This window comes from Rattus norvegicus, chromosome 10 (genome assembly GCF_021556685.1).
Source record: "Rattus norvegicus strain SHRSP/BbbUtx chromosome 10, alternate assembly SHRSP_T2T, whole genome shotgun sequence".
Classification (NCBI taxonomy): Eukaryota; Metazoa; Chordata; class Mammalia; order Rodentia; family Muridae; genus Rattus; species Rattus norvegicus.
The window spans coordinates 60,256,672-60,278,825 of record NC_141543.1 but is presented as its reverse complement, the minus strand read 5'-3'; the positions used below and the strand labels follow the sequence as shown (position 1 = coordinate 60,278,825).

General features: G+C 44.8%; 1 protein-coding gene across 1 annotated transcript; it reads right to left on the bottom strand.

Moving 5' to 3' along the window:
- Nucleotides 1–1,997: 1,997 nt before the first annotated feature.
- Fxr2 (FMR1 autosomal homolog 2) lies at nt 1,998–22,078 on the bottom strand. Its single transcript, NM_001100647.1, is given in 17 exon segments — nt 1,998–2,691; nt 2,963–3,063; nt 3,197–3,292; nt 3,383–3,583; nt 3,671–3,868; nt 4,044–4,272; nt 4,692–4,778; nt 5,244–5,353; nt 5,621–5,699; nt 5,854–6,024; nt 10,942–11,058; nt 13,022–13,115; nt 13,675–13,823; nt 13,933–14,004; nt 15,116–15,209; nt 15,546–15,598; nt 21,979–22,078. Coding segments are annotated over 17 exon segments (2,028 nt in total). The 5' UTR covers nt 22,060–22,078; the 3' UTR covers nt 1,998–2,595.
- Between the last annotated feature and the right edge of the window lie 76 nt (nt 22,079–22,154).

The window sequence follows — 22,154 nt, the reverse complement described above, 5'->3', positions numbered from 1 at the left end:
TGCGCCCGCTGTCGTTCTCTCCACCCCCCTTCTTTCCGCAAACCCAAGTCTCCTCTTCTTCCCAGTCCCTGCACCTCCCCTGGGGCACCACAACCACAGACACTCCACCCAAGACCTAATAGCCCCAGTGGCTACAATTGTTTCAATTCTCAAGCACCAGCAATTTAAAGCAACTTCTTTCCCAAGATGGGCACCAAAGGCCCTCAGGGTCAACCAAACTGGGAGAAATTAGGAAGATCTCACTACTCAATACCTTTTCCAGTGCATGTTGCTCCTTAAACCCCAGACCTGCCCCAGGGAAAAGAAACTCAAAAGATAGGCCATTTTTGTTTTCTTAAGTCATTCCAGCAGGTGCCTGGGCCGATGAAAACATTCAAGTAATTTCCAGTCCTGAGGTTCCCCTTTGCCACTCAATTATGGCAAGTTTCATCTTTAACCCTAACCCATGCCTTTGGACCGGAGATACAATTTTTAAAAATCTTCATTTTTTTTTTTAAAGGTTATGTGTGAGGTGGGGCACAAGTGTTACATAGAGGTCAGAGGACAACTTTCAGAATTCTATTCTCTCCTTCCCTGGTCAAGGTGAAGAGGTAGTGGCTATCTCGTGACAGCTCAGGGAGCAACGTTCTAAGCCATTTTTCTTTACCCCCTTGATTTTTTTTTTAAAGTGTTAATTATTTGAGACAGGGAGTACATCATGCAGCATATAGCCTTGATTGGCCTGGAACTCATGTACACTAGGCTGGCCTTAATCAAGATCCATCTGCCTCGAGTGGCTGATTTTTTTTTTTTTTTTTTTTTTTTGCGTTTAAATTTAAGATAGGGTTTTTCAATGTAACGCCCTGTCTGTCCTTGAACTCACTGTAGACCAGGCTGACCTAGTACTCAAGAGATCTTGGACTCCAGAGTGCTGGGATTAAAGGCGTATGCCCACCACTGCCCAGCAAATACATACTTAAGAATCCAACTTTCGGGGGTTGGGGATTTAGCTCAGCGGTAGAATGCTTGCCTAGTAAACGCAAGGCCCTGGGTTCGGTCCCCAGCTCCGAAAAAAAAAAGGAGAAAAAAAAAAAAAAAAGAATCCAACTTTCGGGGCTGGAGAGATGGCTCAGCAGCGGTTAAGGGCACTAACTGCTCTTCCAGAGGTCCTGAGTTCAAATCCCAGCAACCACATGGTGGCTCACAACCATCTGTGATGAGCTCTGATGCCCTCTTCTGGTGTGTCTGAAGACAGCTACAGTGTACTCACATAAATAAATATTTTTTTTTTTTCCCCCAGAGCTGGGGACCGAACCCAGGGCCTTGCGCTCGCTAGGCAAGCGCGCTACCACTGAGCTAAATCCCCAACCCCAAAATAAATCTTTATAAAAAAAAAAAAATCCAACTTTCCTCCATTTTAAGGTCCTAGCTTCTTAGAGGAAGCATTCAGCACCTCATAAGGTTCCCCTTCAGCCCTGTGTACTGTACCTAGCTCTATAGAGTTCCCCAGTTTGGATAGTCACTACCTCTTTACCCTTGAGAACCCCAAAGTTTTGCTGAGGTCAGTGATGTGGATTCTGGAGCTAGAGCAACACCAGGCCAGAAATACAATCTGACCCTCCTGGGCTCTAGAGGCCATGGTGAGGAAACCCTATTTTCCCCTCTGCTCAAGGCCCAGCCTGTGCCCCAGGCCCCAGATAATCGGATTAAATAGCCTGCTCAGACTCTCAGCGCCTAGCAAGAACAGCTCCTGATTCAAGGAGCCTGGCCAATCCTCCCGTGACTTAGGGCTCAGGAGTGGCCCAACTCTACCAAGCAAGAAACAGCAAGGTCTGAAGCACAGTCAGTCCTCTGGCCATGGAGAATTAAGGATGCAGCAATTCCCAGAATATTCATCTTCCTGACACAGAATGAGGAGCTAATAATAAAGGATATAGAACAGCCAGGGACCATTGCAGGTCAGTCCTAGACATTCAAACAGCCCAGACTGGAGACAAAGGCAACATGGGAAACACAAAGCCATTTGGATTTTTTTTATTCTCTTTTTAAATACTGTACAGTGAAAAATAAATACGCCTTCTCATCCACCAGACAAGGTTATTTCCCAACTCCCTGGGAGACCTTGTCAACCCCCTTCATACACACCCCTGGTTCTATTCCAAAACCTTCCCCATGCCTCCCACCCACAAATACCCTCACTATCCCCGTCTTCCACAGTGATGAGGCCCCAGAAATAGGGGGTACAGGATGGGAGGAGGGATAGCAGGGGAGCCCCCCTGAACTGTCAAATCTGGGTGGGTCAAGGAGCACCCCCACCAACAGGCGGAGAATGGGGGTGTTCAGAGGTTGGGGCATTAGAGGATAAAGGCACATCCAGTCTGATAGGGAAGGGGAGGCTCCCCTCACCCTGGGGGTAGGGTGGACAAGAGGGAGGGGGTATGACCCTGTTACACACCCCTCCACTAGCTCCTGGAGGTTGGGGGGGGACCCAAGCTGCTGTGCCACCCCCCTCCCCCGTAGATAAGAGCAGCTCCAGCGCAGGTCAGTTGGACCCATGAGGGCCATGGTGGTGGGCAGCAAGCGAGATGGAGAAAGGAGGGATGTGGACTGGAGGTTTTATGAAACCCCATTCACCAAACTACCCAACTCCAATGGGGCAGAGAGCTCCCCATTCTCTGAGGGGCCCTTGGGAAGCCTGCTGACAGAGTCACCCTACAGAGGAAGCAAGGAGGAAAACAAAAAGAAAGCACTTCATGAGTATACCAGGTGTAGGCATTCCATCCCACTGCAGACACGGCTGGAGACCAGTTCCCTAATCTCCCATTAGCTTTGTTTTCTGTTTGTGCCGGCTCTGCTCTACCCTCAGCTTAACCCAAACTCCACTAGAAACAGCCAATTCACAACTCAAATATTTCTTTGCAAAGTTTTCTGTGTCCCTTTCCCAAACTTAAAAAGTGGGGTGAGCCGTATCTTGATTGTCTACCTTCTGTCCTGAAAGAGAATCCTCTGAGGGTTTTGTGCGCTCCAGAGGTGGCCGCTGGCGGCTCTGAGACTCTGCCCGTGAGATGTAGTCAGCCACAGTCACTAGGAAAGACAGGATCAAGACCTTCAGAACTCGGGGGTCCCCATGGTTCCCACGGAATCCAACCCTGGTTTTCCCAGCGAATGAGGCATCTCATCTTAGCTCCAGAGGCTCCAACTCTGTATGTCAGCTGACCTGGTTGGCGGTCTCCGCTGATGGACCCATCAGTCCGGTTACCACGATTACGGCGGCGGCGGCTGCGATTACGTCTCTGGGGTCTTGATTCATCTTCTGTGGAGTAAAGAAAAATCAAACATGCACCTACCCTCTCATTCCTCCTTCGTTCTCATGCCTCCAAGAACCCCCAGGCTCGCTGCTCACCCAGGCCATTCTCTGTCACGTTAGGACCGTCAGACTCCAGGCCTCCGTCCATGACAGTCCTGTCTTCATCAGTACGACGGCGGCGGGAACGGCGACGACGGGCACTTGCTGGAGGAGGTTCACCAGGTTCTGAATCAACTGGAGGCTCTGGTTCAGATGTGTCCAATAGGCTGTAAGGGTTGCTGTCTGGATCCTTTAGCACTGGTGAAAAAAAGGAAGACGCTGGGGAGTCTGGTGGCCACAATTTCCTCCTTTGGGCCCACATACATGACCCCAGCTCTCTGATACCTGAGCTAATAGATGATGAGTTGTATCTTGAGGTAGGCCGGGGAACAGGTGGGGGTCCCCTTCCCCGGCCCCCAATTGGCCGCCTCCTGCTTTCTTCTCCACGGCTTGGGGGATCTCTGTCACCAGGTCCTGCTCGATTAGATTCCTCTCTCTTTTCTGACTCTGTCTCAGAAGCTGTGGAGGGGTCTGAGCTGGGGCCTGAAGAACACAGGAGGACTTATTCAGAGGCACTGGTGTGGTGCTGGTAATAGGAGTTGAACCACCACATCCAAACTAGAATTCTTCCTATCACTCACAAGGACCCCCGTCAGTCATTTCACTGCTGTCCTCAAGTTCCCACCCACCTCCTTCACTGCCCGCACAGCTGTCTCACCATAGGCAGGACCACCAGTCCTCCGGCCCCGGCCCCGGCCCCCATAGCTGCCCCCATAGGTTCTGGTCGTGTGCAGGGAAGAGGAGGAGCTCTCGTCTGTGGTATAGCCCGCCTTGTCACTGCCACCACCACTGCCACCCCGTCCACTCCCAGGAGGGCGAAAGCCTAGCCCAATCTGCCGAAGCTGTTCATCAATTTGCAGTCTCTCCAAGCGAAGCTGTTCAACCTCCTGGTTGGAAAGATGGAAGACAGCATAGGAGAATTAAGAGTAGACAGTCTCCTTCCTCCATCTGTCTCTACCCCATCAGATGGTCCTGTGCTGCCTTTTTTTTTTTTTTTTTTTTTTTTTTTTTTTTTTTCGGAGCTGGGGACCGAACTCAGGGCCTTGCGCTTGTTAGGCAAGCACTCTACCTCTGAGCTAAATCCCCAACCCCGGTCCTGTGCTGCTAAGCTTTCGAGACTTAGGCTTAGGAAGACATAAGCTTAAAAAGAACATTTGGGATACAGTCCCAGAGCCAAAATATCTACCAATGGTCTGTTCTAAAAACAGACAAACCAGGCAGGACAGTTCCAAAGATTATGGACTAGAAGTCCATGACTTCCCTGCCACCCCAGTTTGTCCTTCTCCCAGGTTTCTGGTCCGGGTACCTGCAGGTAGGAGAGGTGATACTCTAGCAGTGCCTGGGCATTGCTGATATTCTCTCGGGTGCCAACAAATATGAAGGGAACCATTCCCTGGAGAAAAGACCAACAGGAAGATTAAGTCAGGCGACGGCACACATAATCTTAGCACTTGGGAAACAAGTAGTAACAGCACAACATAAAGCCACCCTCAGCTACTACTCAGTGAGTAAAGTTCAAGCCCAACCTAAGCCACATTAGACTGCCTCAAAAATGCCACCCTCCCCATCCCACTAAATAAAGCCAGGCATGGTGACACACATTTTTAGTCCCAACACTGGAGAGGCAGAGATGGGCAGTTCTCCATGAACTGAGTTTAAGGCTAGCCTAGTTCACAGAGTAAGTTCCAGGCAAGCCAGGGCTACCGAATGAGCCCTGTTCAAAAAAAGAAGAGAATCCAAAAGAAAATGACTGAAATGCTAAGCCCACCCCTCAGAAGGACAGGATCACAGTATACTGGGCAAACAAAAGGTCCTGTGTCCCATGCTCCGCCAGTTCCCAGCCCCCACCAAACAGTACCTCCTCCCTGGGGTTCTTCTTGTCGTTATCACCTTCCACACGAACCCGCACCACACCAGACTTATCCACGATCTCCTGAATCACTTTCCCGTTCTTTCCAATCACTTTGCCTAAATGGAGAAAGAAGGAATTAGGCTTCCTAATTTCTCTACATATGCACATAATTCATTCTCCTGATTCTAGGAATCTCAGACTTTCCACAGGACAGAAATGCTACAAACCCTACTATTATCCCCTTTCTCATTGGCATGTCAGACTATTTATTCTGTCTTTACATCCAAAGTGACATCAATCCTAGTTACATGGCCAAAACTGTTTTCAAAACTCTGCCATCTGGGCACTAACTTTATTCCTTTTATACACACTCTCAAACTCACCAACCAGGTTCCTGGGCACTTGTACAGAGTCCTCAGAAAATTCAAGGTAGCTTCGAGCCTGTCTGCATGCCTCTGGCGTCTATAGAAAGAGTAAACTAGAAACAGAATCTGGATCTCCCCTGCTGTCACCAAAGTCAGGCAGGAAGGTCACCATAACGTCAGATTTGCTTTCCACCTTAGCCTCGATCCCCTCTGCTCCCCAAAGGACCCCAATAGTCCAATCTTTTGCTGACCTCCCCATAGATTCGGAAAGTGCAGGTCTCTTCACCCAACTCAATGGCAGTCACTCCTGGCACTTTTCGAGCCTGCTGGATGTTGGCACCGTGAGTCCCAATTGCCAGACCCATCAGGTCCTCTCGAACTGTAAACTCCTCTTGGAATGCTGCTGCCAATTGCTTACTTGTCTGAAACAAAAAGGCACTGTTGAGATCCTGGTGGTGAAATCTCAGAACACATGTCCCAGGTACCTAATCTTTTGTATAGTTTAAATGTGTTGAGGGGAAAAATATTATGGAAGAAAACCAGAACCACCAGTAGTCTGCTTAGCCACTAAGACCTCCCTGGAAACTTCAGGTACCTTTAAATGCTAGGGCTTGTGGGCAGTGAGGACTGTAATGAGGGCAGTTGAACATCCTTAACAAGACACACACTGTGCCTATGGTCTACCATCTGACAAGTCCTTACAGCTGGCCTACTAACTCTCCAATTAGTAAAAATGATTCCTCTTCTGAGCCCTTCCCACTCTCAGGAGTTCTCTTTTCAGTTTATTCTGCTTAAAAAAAAAAAAAAGACTAGCAAGAGGGTTAGACAGAGGTGACATCAAAGTGGTTATGTACATGCATGTTTTCCTGCATGAATGTACATCGTGTTCAAGAACTACATGCTCCAGGCTCAATAGAGGGACACTTGCCTAGCAAGCAACAGCCTCTGCTCCATCCTGGGCCCGGAGTGGGGGGAAAACAACTTGTGGGCTACGAATGTAGTTCAGCAGATAGAATGTTTGCTCAGGGGGTTGGGGATTTAGCTCAGTGGTAGAGCACTTGCTTAGCAAGCTCAAGGCCCTGGGTTCGGTCCTCAGCTCCGAAAAAAAAAAAAAAAAAAAAAAAAAGAATGTTTGCTCAGCATGCAGGAAGATCTGGGTAAGATCTTCAGCAATACAAAAAAGCAGATGTAGTAGCCACACCTGCAATTCCAACACCAGGATGATGGAGGGAGGCAAAAGGATCAAAAATTAAATGTCACTTTTGGCTACATAAAAAAAGTTTGACGGGGTTGGGGATTTAGCTCAGTAGTAGAGCACTTGCCTAGCAACCACAAGGCCCTGGGTTCGGTCCCCAGCTCCGAAAGAAAAAAAAAAAAAAAAAAGACTAAGATTCTTAGATCTTAAACAAAACGTTTGACGTCTGAAGCAAGTCTATCTTAAAACAAAACCAGCCAGTGGTGTGGCACATGCCTTTGACTCCAGCATTCTGGAGGCAGAGACAGTTGGACTGGTGTTTCAGGACAGCCAAGGCACACTCAGAAAAGTGAAACGAGGAAGAAATAAAAAAAAAGTAAAAGGGGCTGGAGAGATGGCTCAGCGGTTAAGAGCACCCGACTACTCTTCCAGAGGTCCTGAGTTCGATTCCCAGCAACCACATGGTGGCTCACAACCATCTGTAAAGAGATCCGATGCCCTCTTCTGGTGTATCTGAAGACAGCTACAGTGTACTTATATATAATAAATGAATAAATCTTTAAAAAAAAAAAAAGTAAAAGGCAGCCAGGCAAGACGGTCCATGCCTGCATTTGAGAAGCAGAGCCAGGCAACTCCTTTGAGTTTGAGGCTACCCTCAATGGTTTATATATGCTTGGGCCAGGGAGTGGCACTATTAGGAAGTGTAGCCTTGTTGGAGTAGGTGTGTCACTGTGGGCATAGGCTTTAATACCCTCATCCTAGCTGCCTGAAGTCAGTATTCTGCTAGCAGCCTTCAGATGAACATGTAGAACTCTCAGCTCCTCCTGCACCATGCTCTGGCCTTAATGATAATGGACTGAGTCTAAACCTGTAAGCCAGCCCCAATTAAATGTTGTCCTTATAAGAGTTGTCTTGGTCATGGTGTCTGTCCACAGCAGTAAAACCCTAATTAAGACATAAGTTGGTCGATCCCCAGCTCCGGGAAAAAAAAAAAAAAGACATAAGTTGGGGAGGAGGGGCCTGGAGAGATGGCTCAGTGGTTGAGTTCCGACTGCTCTTCCAGAGGTCCTGAGTTCAATTCCCAGCAACCACATGGTGGCTCACAACCATCTGTAATGGTATCCGAAACCTTCTTCTGGTGTGTCTGAAGACAGCTACAGTGTAATCACTCTACAGTGTACTCACGTACATAAAATAAATAAAAATCTTAAAAAAAGAAAAAAGAAAAAAAAAGAAAAGAAAAAAAAAAAAGACATAAGATGGTACCAAGGACTGGGCTATTGCTATGATAGGCCTGACCATGCTTTTGTTTGGAAGAACGTGGATTTGGGGACTTTGGATTTGGAAAGCAGTACAATGCTTTATATAGGGTTTAATGGGCTATCCTAGTAGGAATATGGAAGACTTTATTACTGAGAGTGATTTGAATTGGGCTGAAACTAAGAGGTTTCAGTGGAGAATTTTCATATATGCCCTAGAGACTTGTTTTATGGTACTTTAGCAAAGAATGTGGCTACTTATTGCCTTTGAAAGGCCTTAATGAGGCTTAGGTGAAGAGAATCAGATTAATTTCGTTGACAATCTCAGAAACTCCCATCATAGACTTCTCTGGCTAAGTTTCATGAAGAGCATTTTAAACAAGCCATAGCAAGCTGAGAAAGGAAAAATATAAATGGTTCAAGTATTAAAGAGGCACCAGAAAGTGAAATGAAGCTGAATCCTGCGTTCTCAGATATTAAACTGAATTAAGGGAGTGGGTGACCTTGGGACAAGATCCCACCCCAGCTAAGTTTAGGTTCAGGCATGGTGGTACACGCCTTTAATCCCAGGAGATCTGAGTTCAAGATCAATCTACAGAGCAAGTTCCTGGGCTGGAGAGATGGCTCAGTGGTTAAGAGCACTGACTACTCTTCCAGAGGTCCTGAATTCAAATCCCTGCAACCACATGGTGGCTCACAACCATCTGTAATGGGATCAGATGCCCTCTACTGGTGTGTCTGAAGACAGCTACAGTGTACTTATATATATAATAAATAAATCTTAAAAAAAAAAGAAGTTAGAAAACCAAAAGCTGGTGATGGTGATGATGTAACAGAACAAGGGGGCCATGTTTCAGCCCCAGCAAGCAGCAGAACTTTGGCAACTTCAGTCATATGTATCTGGCTTTGTAGTCAAGAGGAAACTACTGGGAAATTGATGCTGGTTAGCTAGAACTAAGAAATTAGAGGTGACTAAGAAGAGACCAGCACTAGGCCGGAGAGATGGCTCAATGGTTAAGAGCATTAGTGGGCTGGGGATTTAGCTCAGTGGTAGAGCGCTTACCTTGGAAGCGCAAGGCCCTGGGTTCGGTCCCCAGCTCCAAAAAAAAAAAAAAAAAAAAAAGAGCATTAGCTATTCTTCCAGAGGTCCTGAGTTCAATTCCCAGCAGCCACATGGTGGCTCACAACCATCTGTAATGGGATCTGATGCCCTCTTCTGGCGTGTCTGAAGACAGCTACAGTGTACTTGAAAGAAAGAGAAAGAAAGAAGCAAGCAAGCTACCTAGCTACAGTGTACTTTGAATGAATGAGTGAGTGAGTGAGTGAATGAATGGATAGATAGAGATAGATAGATAGATAGATAGATAGATAGATAGATAGATAGATAGGAAGGAGACCAGCATCACTGAGGTGAAATCTTCTGGGGAGTGTTTTCTGAGAGCACAAAGAAGCTATATTCTAGAGATAGCCAAGGTTGTACCTCAAAGCTGTACTTGGTAATGGATGGGGCGTTAGAGAGCCAGAGCCATGGGCTATCTGCTGAGGAAAGCTGCTAACAGGGAGTGGAACCAGCCCAGGAGAAAGAAGTTTGTTGCAGTCAACAAAGATGAAAAGGAGTTGGAGATCTGAAGACCACATTGACATCAGACATGGAGATGCAGGGTTTGGAGTTTGCCTGGCTCATTTCCAGTCTTTCTTTGGGGATTAAGGTTAAGTGAGTGGATAAATCTCAGAAGAGACCTTGAACTTTGGACTTTTAACACTGTTGAGACTGCTATAGACTATGGGGACTTTGGAAGTTGGACTAAATGTATTTTTTTTTTCGGAGGTGGGGACTGAACTCAGGGCCTTGCGCTTGCTAGGCAAGCGCTCTACCACTGAGCTAAATCCCCAACCCCCTAAATGTATCTTTTATTATGCTATGTGTAGGTATGACCCCCAAAGACTCATGTGTTTGAACAAGCCTATGGGGCCAGGGAGTGGAAATGTGACAGTTTGTATATGCTCGGGCAGGGAGTGGCCACCCTATTAGGAGTGTAGCCTTGGGGTTGGGGATTTAGCGTGGTAGAGCACTTGCTTAGCAAGCACAAGGCCCTGGGTTTGGTCCCCAGCTCTAGGGAAAAAAAAAAAATTTTTTAGAAGTGTAGTCTTGGGGCTGGGGATTTAGCTCAGTGGTAGAGCGCTTACCTAGGAAGCGCAAGGCCCTGGGTTCGGTCCCCAGCTCCGAAAAAAAGAACCAAAAAAAAAAAAAAAAAAAAGAAGTGTAGTCTTGCTTGGAGTGGGGTATGTCGTGGGCTTCTTCCTAGCTGCCTGAAAGCCAGTCTTCCCTCCACTAGCAGCCTTCAGATGAAGATGAACTCTCAGCTCCCCCTGCACCATGTCTGCCTGGACACTGCCATGTTCCAGCCTTGATGATAATGGACTGAACCTCTAAACCTGGAAGCCAGCCCCAGTTAAATTTTGTCCTTGTATGAGTTGTCTTGGTCATGGTGTCTGTTCTCAGCAGTAAAACACTAAGAATTCTAGGCCAGGAGACCAGTGAGACCCTGTTACAAAGCAACATTGCTGGGCAGTGGTAGTACATGCCATTAATCTCAGCACTCCAGGGTCAGAGACATGTGGATTTCTTTTGAGTTCTAGGACAGTCAGGGCTATACAGAGAATCTCTCAAAAACAAAAACCTACAACAGAAACAAAATCAAACTTTTTAAAACCATACCAAAACCATGATAGAATACTGTCCTCTGAAAATTATGAGATAAAATAGGATTAATGGCCTAGCAGCTTTTGTGTATGTGTTTCAAAAACAAAAGGAAAAGAAAAAGGAAAGAACATTTTTATTATTATTATTATTATTATTATGAGAAACAGCAGCCAAAACTTACCTCTAGGTGCTTAGTAGCTTCTTCATTGCGGGACATGAGCAGCAATTTGGTACGAAGGCTTCGGAAATGCATGTCACCCAGCAAAGATGCCCTCTTCACAGGGGCTTCTGTGGTTGACTGAGGAATGATGAACAGGATGTATAAAAGCAAAATACATGGCTCAGAGACGGAACCCTAAGACAAGTGGCTTAGAGGTTAAGAGAACTGACTGCTTTGGCAGAGGAGCTAGGTGCAATTCTAAGCACCTACATGGCAGTTCACTTGTCTGTAACTTCAATTCCAAGAGATCGGACACCCTCACGCAGACACACATCTAGGCAAACCAGCAACACACATAAAATAAAAAAATAAAAAAAAAAAAAAAAAAAAAAAAAAAAAAAAAAAAAAAGCAAAATACACACCAGGGAAGCATTAGGGACTTGGCATCAGAATGTCAGAGTCCCTGAAAAAGGGCAGGTGTCAAGAAATGAAGTTGGATTTTTGTTTGTTTTTCAAGACAGGGTTTTCCCTGTGTAGCCGTGGCTGTCCTGGAACTCTCTGTAGACCAGGCTGGCCTTGAACTCACAGAGATCCGCCTGCCTCTGCCTGCTTCCTGAGTGTTGGGATTAAAGGCGTACACCATCACCACCTGGCAAGAAATGAAGTTTAAAATAAGGTGGTAGCATGGGCTGAAGAGATGGCTCAGTGGTTAAGAGCACTGACTGCTCTTCCAGAGGTCCTGAGTTCAACCTATGACATCTGGTGACCTCTTCTGACCTACAGAAAATGATGTATATATTCTTAAAAGGAAAAATAGAAAAAAGGGGAAAAAAAGGTGGTCATGCCTACCTCAAAACTAGGGAAGGTAAAGCAGGAAAAGTGTCACAAACTCAAGGGCAGCTTTAGTGAGTAACAGGCCAGCCAAGAGTAAACAAGAAGAGTAAACTTGTCTCAAAGGAAACATAAGGGGTTGGGGATTTAGCTCAGTGGTAGAGCGCTTGCCTAGCAAGCACAAGGCCTTGGGTTCGGTCCCCAGCTCCGAAAAAAAAGAAAAGGGAAAAAAGAAGAAGAAGAAGAAAAAAAAAAGGAAACATAAAAGAAATGAGGTAGGCTACGTGAAAACCATTGTTAGTCACATAGAAACTGAATAGCTAAATACTGACAGACAGAAGTCATTTGACAATAAGAAGCAAGTAAAGATGAGTTTGTTGTTTTCATTTTTAAACATTTATAGCAGGCAGACAGGTAGTTGTGCATGCCTTCAATCTCAGCCCTTGGAATGTAGAGGCAAGTGGATCTTTTGAGTTTGAGGTCCAGGACAACCAAAACTACATAGTAAGATCTTGTCTCAAAAACAAAAAACAAAATAACAAAAACCCAACGACAAAAAGAAAAAAAAAAGATTTATTTATGTACATCTCTTTGTGTGTGAATATGCTATGTGCACCTAAGTGCAAAGACCAGAAGAGGGTGTCCAGTGCTCTGGACCTGGAATTAGCAGTGGTTATGAGATGCATGGAGAAGGCGGGGACAGGGATCCCCAAGAGCTGGCTAGCCCTGGGTAGGTGAAGATACACTGCCTTGTAATGTGTATTGTGAAACCAACACTTTAGGGTTTCCAACCCAGACACATGCAAATATGTATATACACACATATCCCGATATATCCAAGGCCTGGGCAACAACACCTAAATGACAGGGCACCTGTCTAGAGCATATAGGTGTGTGAAAATCATGGTTTAATCTCTAGCATAAGAAAAAAAAGGAAAAGGAATAAATTAAAAGTCATACATAAGGGTTGGGGATTTAGCTCAGTGGTAGAGCGCTTGCCTAGCAAGCGCAAGGCCCTGGGTTCGGTCCCCAGCTCTGAAGGAAAGAAAAGAAAAGAAAAGAAAAGAAAAGAAAAGAAAAGAAAAAAGTCATACATAAGGTAAATTAAGGAAAGGCAAGGCTACGGTTCCAGAAGGGTCAGAAGCAATAAAGTAGGCGTGAACATAGTCCAGCAGGAGCAAAAGCCACACATCAACTTTCCTCAAAGTTTAAATAGGAAAAAGGAAAGACTGTTGCCGAGGTCTATGTTAACTCACGTCTGAGAACTCACCAGAATGAAGAGCTCACTGTCTGTGATGTTGAGGAAGATGCAGTTGGCTCCCAGTGCTTTCTTGAACTCTTTATGGACATTTTCATTGGAGCAGCTGCAGATAAAAAGTAAAGTGCTCAGGACAGGGCAGTAAGCAGCTCAGGAAGGAGACAAGAGAGGCAGAACCCCTGCTGAAAAACACAGGGCTTAAGAAAATTATTTCTTGGGGTTGGAGATTTAACTCAGAGGTAGCGCGCTTGCCTAGCAAGTGCAAGGCCCTGGGTTTGGTCCCCAGCTCCAGGAAAAAAAAAAAAAAAAATGAAAGAAAGAAAGAAAAGAAAATTATTTCTTAAAATAATGACAGGAAGGCACAGTGGTGCAGAGCACTTGGGAGGCACAGGTAGGTGGATCTCTGTGACTGCCAGGCCAGCCTGGTTTACACAGTTTTAGGCCAACCAGAGCATGTAGTGAGGCCATCTCAAAACAAACAAAAGACAGACAAACAGAGAGACAAAGAAAGATGAAAAGTGGAAGGACTGTGGGCCTATCATGCAAAACTGTCCTCATTGGGCCAGGGGATGAGCAAAGCAGAGTAGAGTGGGAGGCCTGGGGGAAATGAGGACAGTGGCTGGCACTGTAGAGAGTCTCCAATTCCCAACTTCGCCAACACTCACGCCTCTCTAAGATCCTCAGGCACAGCCATGGTAACCTTGAAGAAGCTGCCTTTGGTTGCAAGGGGATTGGGATTGACTGGCCGAAGTCGCTCCAGAGTGACAATCTCATTGTAGGTAGCATCACAGGCAGCATACTCAATGACATAGAACTGGTGGAAAGGAAAGAGAATGTGTATGACCTGAGTATCCACCCGCTACCTTTCATGAACAAAAGAAGAGTTTCAGGAACTCCCCCCTCAAAAGGCTTCGGTCACTCACATCTCCCTTCATCATCCGCACCCGGGCCAGCCACCAACCACAAGGTTCCTGTTCATTGGCTCTCGAATAGACCTGAAAAAGTTAAAAATAAAAGGGAATGGCATTGAAGACTATCCAGAATTGGATAGTGTCAAGAATTGGAGAAAGCATCCAGATACCTGAGAAGCATTCCTGAACCCACAAAAAGGAAATGAGTAAGGAGATACTGAGAGTATGGGGTCACTGAGTTTTGTTTCTTTCCTTTTTTTTTTTTTGCTCAGTGGGCAAGAGCTCTCCAAGCACCATGACCCAAGTTCAAGTCCCAGACCTCATGGTGGTCATGATTACCAATCATGAGCTGTGGCACACTCATGGCCCTCAAACACAGACACATACACACAAAATAATTCACACTACGGGGCTGGGGATTTAGCTCAGTGGTAGAGCGCTTGCCTAGCAAGCACAAGGCCCTGGGTTCGGTCCCCAGCTCCGAAAAAAAAAAAAAAAAAAAAAGGAAAATAATTCACACTAAGGAAAAAAGATAGAGATGGAGGAGATCTCGGGCTGGAGAGATGGCTCAGTGGGTAAGAGCATTAATTGCTCTTCCAGAGGTCCCAAGTTCAATTCCCAGCAACCACACGGTGGCTCACAACCATCTGGAATGGGATCTGATGCCGTCTTCTGATGTGTCTGAAGACATCGACACTGTACTCATGCATAAATCTTGGGGGGGGGGGGGGGTAGGTAGATAGATACGGAGATCTCACTACATTTACTAGAATATCACAAACTTTTGGGCTTAAGTGATTCTCCTCCCCCAGGCTTCCAAGTATTGAAACCGGAATTGGGGATACATTTCAGTGGTACAATGCTTGCCTCACATGCCCAAGACCTGGGCTTTAATCCCCAGGAATTTCTGTCTGTCTGTCTCTCTTTCTCTCTTGTACATACGCATGCAAGCACATATATATGAACTGTAGGAGCTAGATTTTAAGTGGATTTATCGCAAATGAAGCAGACCCCATTTTAGGTGGTGCCCTCAGGTTATAGCCAAGATGGAAAGGCACTGATGTATATTTTACTACATTGACTATATGACTAGATATGGTGGTTCAGAAAAGGAAAGAACAAAATGAGTAAGTATAAAACTAAGACTCCTAATAAAGCAAACTAACACTGAAAAGGAGACCCTCATAGTCCTTACCTCTACTTCATCTCCTTCTGTGATCTCCTTATTGTAGTCAGCTGGAGGTGGTAGTCGGACATCCCCAAAGGGAATCTGTCTCTCACTCTGCCAGCTACAAGACAGTGACATGAAAGCTATTCAGATTGATGTGATTGTCCACTTCTTCACAAGAGGGCTGCTCCCTTGCCTAGACCACTTTTATTCTTCCTAGTAAAGAGCCAAAACAGCAGACCCTGTTCCACAGTGGTCTTTTATCCCTTGCTACAAACTATCAAGTGACCAAAACTCCCATCAAGCTATTTGCTCTCTCTCTTTTCCTTCTTCCTGCCTTGGAATCGTGGTCCAAATCCTCAGCTCTCTGCTACCAATTGCAGGCCTCATAACTTAGCAGTCTACTTTTTCACCCTCCTTTCAGGACCCAGTGAACTTGTCTATTCCAAGGTCTTACTTGTTTTCAAAGAAGATAGTGACAGAGTCTTCATGGACATCCTTAACAAAGCCCTAGGAAAAAATTTTAAAAACATAAATGAAAATACATTTTTATCACTACATTAGCCATCAGGAAAGAAATATCAGAAACCTTTAAAAGAGTTTTAAAGAGAGTTTTAAAGGAAAAACAACAACAACAAAAAGAGGGGGTTGGGGATTTAGCTCAGTGGTAGAGCGCTTACCTAGCAAGCACAAGGCCCTGGGTTTGGTCCCCAGCTCCGAAAAAAAAGAAAAGAAAAAAAAAAAAAAAAAAAACAACAACAACAACAACAACAAAGAGTTTTAGCTGGAGATATGAGCAGACTAAACACAGCCAGAAAGACTGTTATGGAAAAGAATGTAAATAACGAGAAAGGAAATGATATGGACAGAATCTAGAAAGAACGTGGAATAGGCTCAAAGTAAAACCTGCACCAGAACAGCCCAGAATCTGGTCGTCTACTGGGGCCCATTACCTCCCTGTCTGCTCCAGGAAAGCTAAGCAACTTGCCAGAGTTCAATTAAGTCACTAGCAACTCTCAGCAAGGCCAGGAATATCCCATAAAACAGTGAAGGACTGCACTAGAACACCTAGAAGAGATCAGGACTGCCGAGAGGGAGAAGGGTCTAATCCCTAGAGACCTGGAAGACTTAGTACCCAAAGGCCTGAGACCTTGGAGACTAACTAGGACACACTGGAGAAGTTCAAAATAATCAGTTTATAAAAGAAAGCTACAATTTAAAAGATGTCATAGGGAGTTGGGGATTTAGCTCAGTGGTAGAGCCCTTGCCTAGCAAGTGCAAGGCCCTGGGTTCGGTCCTCAGCTCCAGAAAAAAAAAGATGTCATAGTTCTGCCCTCAATCTTGAGATCATGACAATAGGAATCATTGAATAGTTAACTTTCTCTTTCCTAAGAAGGCCTAAACTGAATATTCAACCTACAGTTTCAGCTGTCTTCTCTCCCTATTTTTCCACACAGATTTCTAATTTTGACAAAGTCCAATTCCTCCTCCTCCTCTTCCTCTTCCTCATCATCATCATTTTACAAAGTATGCTCTGGTTTCATGGCTAAGATGTTGGAATCCAAAGCCACAAGTTTTCTCCTATGTCTTCTAAAAAATGTATTAGTGTTTTTGTTTTTTTTCTTCTTCTTTTTCTCTTTTTTCTTTTTTTCGGAGCTGGGGATCGATAGTGTTTTGTTTTGTTTTGTTTTTAAGAAAATATTTGTTTGTTCCTTCACTCATTCGTGCAGTGGTGTTTTGCCTGCATGTGTGTATTTGAGGATGTCAGATTTTGGAGTTACGAACAATTGTGAGCCGTCATGTGGGTGTGGAAATTGAACCTGGGTGGTCTGGAAGGGCAGTCAATGCTGAACCATCTCCTCAGCCCCCTTCTGTGTTTCAAGTTACACTGTATATGGGTATGTGTGTGTGAACACATGCATGCTTTTCCCACGTGAGTGGATGTCAGAGGACAGCCTATTAAAGTAGGCTCTCTTCCACCGTGTGGGTCTTGGGATCAAACTCAGGTCTATGGGCTTGATAGCAGATACCTTTACCCTGGCCCAAGATTTCTATTTTCCATTTAGATATGTTTTATGCATGCTTTATTAACTGCATTACATTCCCAGTCCCAAAGTTGCTTTTGATTACTAAACATCAGTTTGTACTTTCTGGGATTTTTTTGTTTTGTTTTTTGATAAAAATGGAGACAGTTTAGAGAGTTCTTAGTCCCAGGATTTGAGAATAGGGGCAGATGAATCTTTTTTCTTTCTTTTTTTTTTTTTCTTTTTCTTTTTTTTTTTCTTTTTTTCGGAGCTGGGGACCGAACCCAGGGCCTTGCGGTTGCTAGGCAAGCGCTCTACCACTGAGCCAAATCCCCAACCCCCAGATGAATCTTTTTAAATTTGAGACCAGTCTATATCACAAGTTCAGGCTACCCAGGATGGATGGATAGATGGAAAGAGAGGAAGAAAGAATGAAAGAAAGAAAAGAGAAGGAAGGAAGGTAGGTAGGTTTGGCACATGGTGGTGTCCCACACCTTTAATCCCAACACTCAGAGGTAGAGGCAAGCAGATCTCTAACCAAGCCAGTCTGGTCTACAGAGTGAGTTCTAGGATGGCCAGGGCTACTGAGAAACCCTATCCTGAAAAAGACTAGATACACTAGATAGATAGGTAGATAGATAGACAGACAGACAGACAGACAAACACGGTAGTTTCGGGTGGAACATATAGTTCAGTGTGGTGGTGTGTCCAGCAAGTATAAAGCCCTGATTCAATCCACAACATCAAAAGCAGTAAGAAAGCCAGATGCTTCAAAAGGCTAACAGTATTCAAGGACCAACCCTGAGCACAATAACTAGGATAGTAGCAGAACTTAGGAGAAAATGTACCAATAATGTTCTGGAGAATACACAACTCCCACCTCATAGATCTGGTCAATCACCCAATCACCACTTGCTATACTATTCTTTCTTTTTTTTTTTTTTTTTTTGGAGCTGGGGACCGAACCCAGGGCCTTGCGCTTCCTAGGCAAGCGCTCTACCACTGAGCTAAATCCCCAACCTATTCTTTCCTTATAATGGGAAAATCTAAACCTGAATTTTGCTCCAGATACAACCTACTTTGGCTGTTTAGTGGGAGCCTGAGGCAGGAGGATCTGAGAATTGGAGGTCAGCTTAGGCTATATGCTAAGATACAGACCAGCCTGAGCTATCAAAGTATAAAAATCCTGTTTCCATATGGGGAGAAATGTTTTTAAAAATGAAAAAGGGAGGGCTGGAGAGATGGCTCAGTGGTTAAGAGCACCCGACTACTCTTCCAGAGGTCCTGAGTTCAATTCCCAGCAACCACATGGTGGCTCACAACCATCTGTAAAGAGATCTGACGCCCTCTTCTGGTGTATCTGAAAACAGCTACAGTGTACTTATATATAATAAATGAATAAATCTTAAAAAAAAAGATGAAAAAGGGAGAAAGGGGAAGGAAAAAAGAAGGAAGAGACTGGAAGTGGGCTGCCTGGAGCACTTCAGTGGAAGGATACTTGCCTAGCATGTGGAAGGCTACGATGAGAGACCTCAAGTTCATGCTTAGCATGGTCAACAAAACAGGCTCCAGGTACACACAGCAAGACCCGTCTTATAGGGTGGTGGTGGCCCACACCTTCCAAGGCCAGCCTAACCTAGAGTGACTTCCAGAGAAGTCACACAGAGGAAATTCTGTCTCAGAAGAAAAAGAAACCCAGACAAGGTACAGAAAATAAGATTGACTACAGCAGAAAGTGAATATGGATTTCATGTGAAAAAAGGACAACTTAAAGAATGAAAGTAATGCCAGGTGAGATGGCACAGACCCATAAAATTCTAGTCAGTAGGAGGAAGAGCTAGGAGAATCATAAGCTCGAGCTTGAACTATTATAAAACTTCCTCCCAAAAACACAGACAAAAAAGAATTAAAACACACTATGAAGTTGGGGTTGGTGGTGTGTACCTGTAATCCCAGCACTTGGGAAATGAAGCCAGTAAAACCAGGAGTTCAAGGTCATCCCCAGCTAAAAGCCCAAGCCACCTGAAACTCACCTTAAAACAAAACATATCATCCTGACAGAAAAGGAAAGTTTGAGAGGATAGTTCTAAAATAACTTAGACCTCAGATCTGGTATCTATAGGCCCTAGGAAAAAAATCAAAGTAAAACACAGTTTTTTGAAAGGAGAAAGGGATCTCCCCAAACTTAAAAAGATCTAAAAGACAGTTAATACTCCCTTACTCACATCAAAGTTTGCTGAGTCATGAATATTAATCAACTTGGAATACGCAAGTATCTACAGTGTACACTGAGTTTAAAAAGGATTAGTCTAATTTTAGGGAATTGCCTTTTACTCAGTCATGGAGCAGAAAGTGAAGTGGCCAGAACACAAAATCTATGTTATTTGGCTTTTATTCAACTGTTAACTCTATACTATCAAAGAATCCTGTCTCTGCTTCACTCAAATCTATCACTGCTATGGCCCATAGGCCCATAGGATAAAATGACAAAAGTCAAAAGAGACTTTCTGTTTGCTACCCATATGTGTAACAGAAAACATGTCCCTTTGCAACCACTTCATACAGTTAATTTGAACTGAGCACTGATCTGTCCCATGTCCCAGCTGCACATGGCTTCCATGCTTCCTTAAACCAAAAGCAAATATCTTATCTTGATCTCACACTCAATTGAAGAATCACTTTTCAAACTAGGAGTGGTTGTGGATGCTGCTTTTAATCCCAGCACTCAACAAAGGCAAACCTATCTCAGTGAGTTTGAGTTCAGGGCAGCCAAAGCTACAAAGAGAAATCCTGTCCCCAAAAATCAAAGCAAAGAAAAAAAAAAAAAAAAAAAAAAAAGGAAAAGAAAAATATGATATAGATATATATATAGATATATATACATATCTCACTTTTCTTGGAATTTAACATTTTGGGGTGAGAAAGATACAGATGAAGGCTAACATATCAAGAAAAATAGAACTAACAACTTATAGAGTACTTTTTGGTTTTGTTTGGGTTGTTTTTTCAGTCTGATTTCATTCTCCACACTAGTTTTGAACTTCAACAATCCTACTTCAGTCTTCCAAGTCCTAGGATTAGAGTAGGCACCACCATACCCAGCCTGAGGACACTTTTAACAAAGGTAATACAAATGTGGGGGAAAGGAGCCCCAGAGCCCCATCAGAGCCCAAAAGGAATTAAGAGACTTTTGCTACAGAAAACAGAAATGTTACAAAGACATTCTTCTAGTAAGAAAAAAAGTACCAAGAGTTAGGAAAGTGACAGGGAACCTTCTTCAGCTATACAAAGGATAGATAGGTGGACCTCAATGAGGATCCACAGGAGTACAAAAGTACCAAGACTTAATTGAGAGGCTAAATTAAAGCTAGGAGATATGTGTACCCATAGGCACTGGGTGAAGAACGTGATCAGAAAAGGGGAAATTGCCATGGCCTTCACAGTGGGTAACTAACGGGTCAGTTGAAGTGGGGGTAGGAAACACCTACAGAGGCGGGGCAGACCCGTCCCTTTTCAGCTACAAAAAGATACAATTTCATAGTAGTCAAAGTTATTTCCAAGGGCATGAGAAAGTAGAAAGTTCTACTAGGGTAGGGGGACAGACAACCAGAAGAAACATGAAGGAAAAAGGAATCTCATCTCCCATCTAATGCTATGAAAATTCTTCTTCTCCAGAATGAAAGGAGTAAGAGAGGAACCAAAATTTCCAGGACAATTCCATCCAAAAAAATGCAGAAGAGGTTCAGAACCCCACAAGATCAGATGAAGAAAATACCTGAGGGGTGAGAAGAATCAGTCTGAATCTAAATTAGGGGTGAAGGGGATCCAGAATGGACTCAGATACAGAAGATGGGGTGGATAATGGATAGAAAGAAAAAACAAAAGTTCTGGTCTGGCATGGTGGCTCAATCTATAATCCCAGAACTGTAACCCTAGGCTGAGGAAGGAGTACAGAAGAGTTCAAGTCCAGCCAGGGAATCTTGTCCCAACCACACCCCTCAAAAAAGTTCACAGGAATCAAATCTTGGACAAAGAAAAAGCTGAAATAAGCAATTCTGAAAGCTACTTTTTTCTTTCCAAAAAGACTGTCAACAAGCAGAAATCAGAAGAACAGAAGCATGTGGAGATGGCCTTTTAGAGATGGTGAGGCTTAAACTTACCAAGAAGATATAGGAATGACCTAAATACATCTAGAGTCAAAGAGATAAAACACGAATCCATCCCTGGAGAGCTGGCTTTGGTATAAAGGTGTGGTAGGTGACAGACTTGTCCAACAAATCCACTAAATGGCTGGCTGGCTGGCTGATAAAACCTGAGGCCAAAGATGCTAAAGTAACAAATGGGTTCTGACCATTTCTTGTCAGACTGGGAACAGGAATGTAAGATGAAAGTTGAGCAAATGGTTCTAGAGCCAGTAGGCAAAGAAGCCTCCCTGAAGACCGAAGACCTAATATGGCACAGTGGACCTTCACAAGGGGGTCATGTAGGAAAAGAAAGGGAATCCTCCATGTGCTTGGCTGTAGGGGAGATGTGATTAAAAGCTGAAGTATCTCCTACACTAAAAAACAAGAAAAGTCGATTAGAAGCTAAGAAAAGGGGTTTCTCCAGGGTTCCCATCCACGCATAGTAATGACCTGATGTTCATGCCTTCAGCTGAGGATAAAAGCAGGTGTAATAGCGGGCTCAAAAATAAAAGCACGAGGGTTAACTCCCACGATCTCCCCGGGAGGGTTTCGAGTGGGAACGTGGGTCGAAGGTTCGAAGGGTCAGGACTAAGCTCCAGAAACTCGATCCCGCTGCACTCTTCCCTGCCTCGGCTGGGGGAGGGGGCTAAGGAGTGTGTCCCGGGTCGACGCGCCGTCTCACCTTGTAGAAGGCCCCGTTGGAGCCCCGCACCTCGACGGGCAGTCCCGGCTCCACATCCCCCCCAGAGGCCAGGCCGCCCATGGCGCCGCCACCACCTCCGACTGCCCCGGCAGCAGCTGAAACAGAGCCCTGAGTGCGGGCCGGGCCGGGCCCCCGGCGTCTCCCAGGAGGAGGAG